Source organism: Populus nigra, chromosome 19, assembly GCF_951802175.1.
Source record: "Populus nigra chromosome 19, ddPopNigr1.1, whole genome shotgun sequence".
Taxonomy (NCBI): domain Eukaryota; kingdom Viridiplantae; phylum Streptophyta; class Magnoliopsida; order Malpighiales; family Salicaceae; genus Populus; species Populus nigra.
In genome coordinates this window covers 8,425,269-8,433,454 of record NC_084870.1, presented here as the reverse complement: position 1 = coordinate 8,433,454, position 8,186 = coordinate 8,425,269, and the positions used below count along the sequence as shown (strand labels likewise).

Here is an 8,186-nt window from a genome sequence, read left to right as displayed (position 1 = left end):
ACGACAATAAACTTTAGCAAATCTCATCCGTCCAAACAAAGGGTAGAACATGAAATTTAAGTTTGAGAACTAAACGGGGAAACTTATAATATAAGGGATGAAATTGAACATAAATACAGCATTAACAAACAACTATATGCATTGAGTTTAAGTTTTTCTAGCAAGGAATAAAGTGATTTTAATTGCATGTATGAACTTGTATGATTTTCTCAATTAAGTATCTGATTTTTAATTCTATTCAAATAGGTAGAAGATTTTTTAATTTTGTACAAAAAAATGTCTAAATGGAAGTATATTTATATTTTCCTTCGTAGAGAATCCAATAGCTGTGTGCAGGAGAAGGGACCACTCAACTCCTGGAGAGAATCTGTACCATCTCCCCTGCCTTCCTCGCTTCCCCTTCTCTCTCACCCATTTCCGAATCCTCACTGCTACATTTCCCCATTTCAAAAAGCAATCTCCAAAACTTTTTCCAAATCAATTAGATGGCATATCCGCACCCAAACCTGGAGCTTCGACCCCTTGGAAACACGGGTCTCAAACTTAGTTGCGTCGGCTTTGGAGCTTCCCCCCTTGGCAGTGTCTTCGGCCCTGTCTCTGAACACGACGCCGTCTCCTCTGTCCGCGAAGCCTTCCGCCTTGGCATTAATTTCTTCGACACCTCTCCGTATGTCTCCTCCTTCTCAATGAACTATTCTTTTAATTTGCCACTATTACTATTTATTTACCACCTATTTATTTTTTTCTTGTTCACGATGATGTTTGATGCTGCAATTTGAAAGGTATTATGGAGGGACATTGTCAGAGAAGATGCTTGGTCAGGGACTTAAAGCTCTAGGAGTTCCTAGAAATGAATATATTGTGTCCACGAAGTGTGGAAGATATGTGGAGGGCTTTGATTTTAGTGCTGAGAGAGTGACTAAGAGTATTGACGAAAGCTTGGCAAGATTGCAGTTGGATTATGTTGATATACTCCAATGCCATGATATTGAATTTGGGTCTCTTGATCAGGTTCTTAATTTTATTTTACTTTCCTACCTGGGTTTGCAATATCTGCTTTTTCTTCTTAGCTTTTTTTTTTAGATCCTGAAGTTCAGATTTTGTTAGCAAAATGCGAGGATGTGATGGAAAAGAATGAGTTGGGCTGGTTTGGTTTTATTGACAGATAGTGAATGAAACAATTCCCGCGCTGCAGAAACTAAAGGAAGCAGGGAAGATTCGTTTTATTGGTATAACTGGGCTGCCGTTGGGAGTATTTACGTATGTTCTTGATCGAGTGCCGCCTGGCACAGTTGACGTTATTTTGTCTTATTGTCGCTATAGTATTAATGATTCTACGTTGGCGGATTTATTGCCTTACTTGAAGAGCAAAGGTGTAGGTGTAATTAGTGCGTCTCCACTAGCAATGGGGTTACTAACAGAGAATGGCCCTCCGGAGTGGCATCCAGCTTCTCCTGAACTGAAGGTCTGCCCTCGTCCCCTTAAATAATCTGTTAAGTTTTCTGTCCATATCATCTGGCTTTTCATCACATTACTGCTTAGCTGAAACAGTCAAAGCAAATGTTGCCAGCTAATTTGTCTGGTAATATTTCAACAAGAGTTGAAGTTTGCTGGGTGTTGTAAACATATATCTGTGCACGCACACATATGGCACACCACCATCGACACCTCCGCATTAATACTGTTCCTTTTAAGTTTACCAATTTTATGTTGACCTCAAAAAGAGAGAAAGATAGTTTCATCATTTACGTGTCAGAAAGCTGGATTTATCTATAGGAGCTATGATCAAACTTGAATTCTTGTTACGATAACAGAGTCGCAAGTCATGTGACGAAGAACCAATTGTAACATAACATATGCATGTATTAAATGGATTATTGAGGATCACAACTAGCACTCATGTCATGTGATGGGATCAAGAATGCCTTCTGAAGTGTCAAGATCTGAGATTATGCTGTTCGATATGGATCTAATAGGGCACATTGGTTCAGGCAAATTTTCGATTCCACCTACAACAGATCCTGATCAGATAATATGAATAAGATATTTATGGGCTGTTTCTAGTGGTTTCTGTACCATGCATCTCATCTTAAATATCTTGGATATGCTTGCAATACTTGCTCACTTGAAGATGGATTACATTTTTGCAAAGTTAATTGATCTCCACCCCCAACCACAGTCTGCATGTGAAGCTGCTGCTGCCTTCTGTAAAGAGAAGGGGAAGAATATTTCAAAGATAGCAATGCAATACAGTTTGTCGAATAAGGATATTTCATCCGTGCTGGTTGGCATGAACTCTGTTAGACAGGTACTCCTACATTTCCTTGATTTCCATATTTTGTTTGATATACAAGTATTAAACTTCAATTTCAAGTGTCGCACTTTTTGAGCTTTACCATTGTATGTTGTTCAATCCTTCCCCCCCGCATAGTTTTACTAGCATAGACATGTAAATCTGGGTCCATGTTTGTGCTATAACATGCTCTATTGTTTGTAACATCATCTGTTTGTAAGGTAGCTATTGTCCATTTACAAATGCACAATTTTTTCTTAAAGGCTTAAAGCGTCCAATTCAAAAGCTAAACAAGTAATTAAGAGGTGGACAGCAGATACCTGGTTGAACTAGCTAGTGCTTATTTTAACATCCACTTTATCTGATTTGTCATGTTTACCATGCTAATGATGACAAAGTCTCTGTCTACACCATTGACGCTATAATTGTGCGGGTGATACACCTCTTTTGATGATCAGGTTGAGGAGAATGTTTCTGCTGCTACGGAACTTGCTACGTTTGGCAAGGATCAGGAAACTTTATCAGAAGTTGAAGCAATTCTGATCCCTGTGAAGAATCAAACTTGGCCTAGTGGAATCCAACAGAGCTGATGTTTTGCTGCCTATGACTGCTTTCCCTTTGTGCTTTCTACAATTTGCATTGCTGTTAGTGGCTCTCCAATCCATATTTGTTCCAACGGAGGGCCCATTCTATTATAATCCCCCCTGCCAGGCAAGGAAAATAATACTTCCAAGTGAAAAGAAGAGGGTTTGTCATTGTACTGATGGATCCGAAACTCAATAGCGTGTAAGATGTGTTTGATTCTTATGGGATATTTAAGAGGTGGTTTACCTTAAAAGTGTAATAAAATTATTGACATTAAAACTGAGCTTCTTTTTTTTCGTTGCTGATTTTCGAAGTTGTATAAAAGCCTGCAAGTCAATGCTTCGGTTTTTGAATTTCCCGAGTGCTCTTTGGTGCATATGATTTGATGCGGTGCCAAACTCCATGAATCTGCTTAGCTGTGGATACTTGATTATTTGAAATAAATAAATAAATCTGCATCAAATCATTTCTCTGGAAGGCTTGAGTTTTTCACTCAGCAAGTTCTACTGTTCATTCTCTCACATATTATGTAATTCTCTCACATATTATTGTAATAGATTAGGCAAAATTTTATATTTTTTCAAGTTGATTTTAGTTTTTGAGATGTTTATTTTTAGATTATTATTAGATTTATTACAGTTTTTATAGTGTTTTATAGATGTTTTGGATCAAAATTTAGATAAAAAACAGATTTTTTTATTATAAAAAACTTAAGTTTTGATTTCTCGGACTGCAAGTTATTTAATTTTTTATTTTTAAAAAATATGGGGCAGTCGAGTATGTCGCAAATGCAAATAAAAAAAAATCAAGAGCCTAATTACACGGGCCATTGATAAAATAGACCAGATTGCAACACGTGAACTTTGCTTTTAATGGGAAATAATATGCAGAACCAGAAATTGTTACTTTAATCGAAGGCATTCATAACCTTCTGCTCTAAGTACTTGTATTTGGACACATTATGGTACTGTGTTCCATCACGGTTCTTACAAATGTAAACCATGTTGCTATTTGTAACCAGAAAGAAAGAACCAACTTTTCTCGTGTTTGGAAACGTCGAGGAGAGGGGCATGGTTCCATTGCATGTGAGCAAAACTAAATATTTATGATTTGGACAATCGCACAAAAGCTTCTGTCTTTAGGAGTCCATTGCTAAATTTGATTGATGGAACTTTCCTTGGATAGGTTTCTGGAGTTTTTTCTACTAAATTTAGCCACTAAATACTATATACAAGTCATTGTTTTTTTTTTTTAATATAAGAAAATCATAAAATTGTCAAAAATCCGGGGTTAAACTTTAAATAAAATAATAAATAAAAAGACAAATGATATATTTTTAAATTGATTAAAAAAACTGTTAAATAAAAAATCTTAACTTTAAGGGTATAATTAAAAAAATTTAAAACTTTTAGAATTAGAATATAAAATTTGTCAAAGACAACCCATATAGAGGGAAGTGTCCATCGAAACAAAATCCAAATGAGAAATAACAATGATGATAGAGAAGGTATCAATCAAAATTCAAAATGATATATAATTCAGAGTTCTTCTTCTTCTTCTTCTTTTTTTTAAATAGCACAATGACTAAAACATTTAATTAAAATAGCACAATTAAAAATTTATTTATTAAAATAGCACAATTCTCTTTTCAAAGTATAAATCTTTTATGGCTAATAAAAAATTAGGAAAATCCAACGGTAAGAGAACAAACAAGAAGATCCAATTACTAGGTTGGTAGTCAGATACAATGCTCAAGAGGAAAAGAAGAAGAAGAAGAAGAAGAAGAAGAGAAATAATGGAGGAGAAGAAAGAAAAAGAAATGGGCTCTCACAATAACCAGAGTAAAAGGAAAGGAAAAAAAGAATAGTGAGATTTCAAGACACAGCAAAAACAAATCATTATCACTAAAAAAAGGTCATATTTGAAGCCATTGCTGGAAACCCATGTCTACCATTATAGTAACCCGTCCAGCCCCAAGGTTGTCCAATTTTGAAATCTTATACCCAACAATAAAAAAGGAAAAAAAATAAAATGACAAAAGAGCGAGGGACGCAGGCAGCCTATCAAGACCGACCAAACAACTTGTTCTCTTCTCTGTGGCTCAACAACTTAAAAAATCCCCCCCTTTTAAACTGAGCCTTGGCTCACAAGAAGTACTCTCTCAGTGAATCTAACCAAGAAAAGGGTACTATCAGTGAATCTAGCAGCAAAAATGGCGACTGCGAGAGTGATGTCAGCTGCAACCAACACAACAGCATCCTGCTTGCTCCTTAAAAGACCATTCTTCAGTTTAAATAAAAAAGCTCCCAACTTCAACAACAACCTTCGCTTCAACGCCAACACCAAAAGGGTTTCAAAGAGGTTGTTTTCTTGCAAGTCGATTTACAATCCTGATGTTCAAATCAAGGAAGAAGGCCAGCCTGAGACCCTTGATTACCGTGTCTACTTTCTTGACAATTCTGGCAAAAAGGTTATATCTTTCACTTCTCTGAAGTTTCTCTTTTTTTATGATATCTGTATTGGTTAGTGATAATACGCGAGGAATGAATGTAATTTGCCAAACCCAGAAGAAAAATCTTTAGAAAACCAGTTCCTGTCTCCAATGGTAATGATTTCAGTGTATATTTGTGCTTAAAATTATATTTATTTACGAAAATAACAATGCATTGTTCTTTTGATAGTTGAGTTTTGCTCGTGTTAATCAATGCGAGATTTTGGTGCTTTTATGTTTCAGTTTGAGTTCTTGATTTTTTATTTTAGCCATGGCAATCTGAATTTGAAAATTGAAACGAAAGGTTGTTATGGTGGAGATGAGATTCTGTATATGCCATTTTGCATTGAAGACGACTTGTGCAAATCCCGGAGACTGGGTCACCTGTTAGTCCATTAAGAAAACGGGCATGCCACTCCAGTAGAGAGCACCTATGATTTGGGACTTTTTTCAACAATTTAAAACACTTTTCTTTAGGTTTTTTTGTGTCTGCTTATCGGTAATGCAAGTGTTGTTTGGTATTACAGGTTTCGCCCTGGCATGACATACCTTTGCACTTGGGAGATGGGGCTTTCAACTATGTTGTTGAAATACCAAAAGAATCAAGCGCAAAGATGGAGATTGCTACGGATGAGCAATTCACTCCTATTAAGCAAGATACCAAAAAGGGGAAACTAAGATACTATCCGTAAGATTTTCTTGTTGCTTCCTTTATAAATCATTCACTGGTTTTGTACAGATATTTCAATTTGTTCTCAGCACTTGCGCTTTTAGTGTTAGCCCATTGTAGCTCAACATTCAGTTGCATCTCCTCTGCTTACTTCATTGCTGAGCATATTTTATTGGTTTTGAATTCTTGTTTCTGCCTTATTTTCAGCTACAACATAAACTGGAACTATGGATTGCTTCCACAAACATGGGAAGACCCATCTTTTGCAAATGCCGAAGTTGAAGGAGCATTCGGAGATAATGATCCCGGTATATCAACATATGTTCTATTTTGATATTTGCCCTTTCTTGCAGATTCTAGCATTTGCTTGTTCCAATTAAGTAGCACTTCAATTTTGTAAAATTGTTGTCTCCGCTTGTAGTTGATGTTGTTGAGATTGGTGAAAGACGGGGAAAGATTGGTGAAATTCTCAAGGTCAAGCCCTTGGCTGCTTTGGCCATGATTGATGAAGGGGAACTTGACTGGAAAATTGTTGCTATCTCTTTGGATGATCCACGAGCATCTCTCGTAAATGATGTTGATGATGTAGAGAAACATTTCCCCGTAAGTCCTCTTCTATTACCAAGCAGCCTTGCAATACCTCACCACAGCCACTTGTCAATTTTGTAAAATCAGTTACAATGAAAAGTAATTGTTCTTTTACCAGCTACTAGAAACATCTCTGATTAGTTAATAATTTGTTTCATAATTTCTCCAAATGCGTACATGTTGGATTTAAGATGGTATTTTTTTTAAGAGGTCATAATTTCAAAGCATTTTCTACTTAAATGGTTAGATCGTATTCAAAAAGGAAAAGGGTATATTTTTGGCCTTTTATTTGTTAGCTTAATGAAAGTAAATGATTAAAGAGTTGTAGGCATTGATATACTAGCTATTGTAATAAATGGGACAAATGAGTGAAAATATCTGGAATGCTAAGTTGGGGATGTGGAATTCATCGAAGGTGTGGGTTATGTATCACCATCCAATTTTGCTGACATAGCATTAGATGATTAGTGGTATGGTTCTGGAAAAGTTAAGATTGTGATGAAGGTACTTTTTTGATAGAAATTCTGCCTGGACTTTGAATTAACCGGAAAATCATTGTCCTAGAACAAGCAAGGACTTTGATTGAATCTGGAAATGAGAGAATGTGTTCTAAATAGAAATAGAAGTACTAAGTATCTGGTGGTTATCTTCAGGGCACTCTCACTGCAATCAGGGACTGGTTCAGAGACTATAAGATCCCTGATGGGAAACCTGCCAACAGGTTTGGTCTTGGCAACAAGGCAGCAAGCAAGGTAATTTATTTATTTATTTTTCAAATAGAACCTTGCCTGTATGTTTCAGCTTCGTGGAGTTCTAATTTTGCCTCATTTTCCTCCCTTTCTCCTTCTATTAATATTGTGTTTTCTTGCTATCATGTGCTGTGGGTGTAGCTAACCGTGCTGTAAAAAGCTATATTATGCAGAAAAGGATTGCATTATCTAGATATGCAATTATCAAAGACATTTGATTTTGAGCACATTGACCTACACAAGCTGATAAATGAATTGAATACCGTAACTCTTTAACAATATACGGATATCGATTTTACCCTCAATTGCAATTACCTTAGTCATGGCCTTCATGTCATGGGGCAGAACACCATGTACTGCTTTGTCATTGATTGATGATTGAATAAATTGATAAATATCCTTGTTTTGTTCTGATCCTTTGATAGCCAATTGAAGTTTTTTGTCATTTTATGTTTAGTGCTACCTGTTCCATTCTGTAATCTTCCGTATCTACTCTGAATAATGGTTTCCGTGCGATGGATAGGACTATGCTCTCAAGGTCATCACCGAGACCAATGAATCTTGGGCTAAACTCGTCAAGAGATCGATTCCAGCCGGAGGGCTTTCTCTTGTATAAAAGCCACTGGTAGACTAGAGTCGGAGGTGAAAGTATTATTATTGAGATGGAGCTGGAAGTAGTATTGTTTTTGGCATTACTTGCCAGAAATTTTACCTTCTGGCAAGCAAGCCCCGTGTTGTCTCAATACATTGATGATATCAAAACATTTCTTCCTCGTTAACGAGTTTGAATAATCCATTGTTCCTCTGCAA

General features: G+C 36.3%; 2 protein-coding genes across 3 annotated transcripts; both read left to right on the top strand.

The window, feature by feature from the left end:
• The first annotated feature begins 311 nt into the window (after nucleotides 1–311).
• LOC133680486 (L-galactose dehydrogenase-like) lies at nucleotides 312–3,231 on the top strand. 2 transcript variants are annotated; one of them, XM_062103471.1, is made up of 5 exons: nucleotides 312–667; nucleotides 783–1,011; nucleotides 1,196–1,465; nucleotides 2,180–2,308; nucleotides 2,752–3,231. In XM_062103471.1, exons 1-5 carry the CDS (start codon nucleotides 486–488, stop codon nucleotides 2,881–2,883), a joined length of 942 nt encoding a protein of 313 aa, XP_061959455.1. In that variant the 5' UTR covers nucleotides 312–485; the 3' UTR covers nucleotides 2,884–3,231. The 2 variants fall into 2 exon arrangements, with proteins under 2 accessions (XP_061959455.1, XP_061959454.1); XM_062103470.1 differs by having other exon boundaries at nucleotides 313–667; nucleotides 1,166–1,465.
• A 1,668-nt stretch (nucleotides 3,232–4,899) lies between these two features.
• LOC133679086 (soluble inorganic pyrophosphatase 6, chloroplastic-like) lies at nucleotides 4,900–8,186 on the top strand. Its single transcript, XM_062101591.1, has 6 exons — nucleotides 4,900–5,348; nucleotides 5,897–6,057; nucleotides 6,247–6,347; nucleotides 6,461–6,642; nucleotides 7,281–7,379; nucleotides 7,900–8,186. The coding sequence occupies exons 1-6, from the start codon at nucleotides 5,091–5,093 to the stop codon at nucleotides 7,990–7,992; spliced, it is 894 nt and encodes a 297-aa protein (XP_061957575.1). The 5' UTR covers nucleotides 4,900–5,090; the 3' UTR covers nucleotides 7,993–8,186.

Bases quoted from the DNA above. Each gene is read 5' to 3' on its own strand.
- LOC133680486 (XM_062103470.1), top strand. From the start codon at position 486: ATGGCATATCCGCACCCAAACCTGGAGCTTCGACCCCTTGGAAACACG. The intron at 1,466-2,179 runs GTCTGCCCTCGT...CCCCAACCACAG, and splicing joins CAGCTTCTCCTGAACTGAAG to TCTGCATGTGAAGCTGCTGC. The intron at 2,309-2,751 runs GTACTCCTACAT...TTTGATGATCAG, and splicing joins GCATGAACTCTGTTAGACAG to GTTGAGGAGAATGTTTCTGC.
- LOC133679086 (XM_062101591.1), top strand. From the start codon at position 5,091: ATGGCGACTGCGAGAGTGATGTCAGCTGCAACCAACACAACAGCATCC. The intron at 6,348-6,460 runs GTATATCAACAT...CTCCGCTTGTAG, and splicing joins ATTCGGAGATAATGATCCCG to TTGATGTTGTTGAGATTGGT. The intron at 7,380-7,899 runs GTAATTTATTTA...TGCGATGGATAG, and splicing joins GCAACAAGGCAGCAAGCAAG to GACTATGCTCTCAAGGTCAT.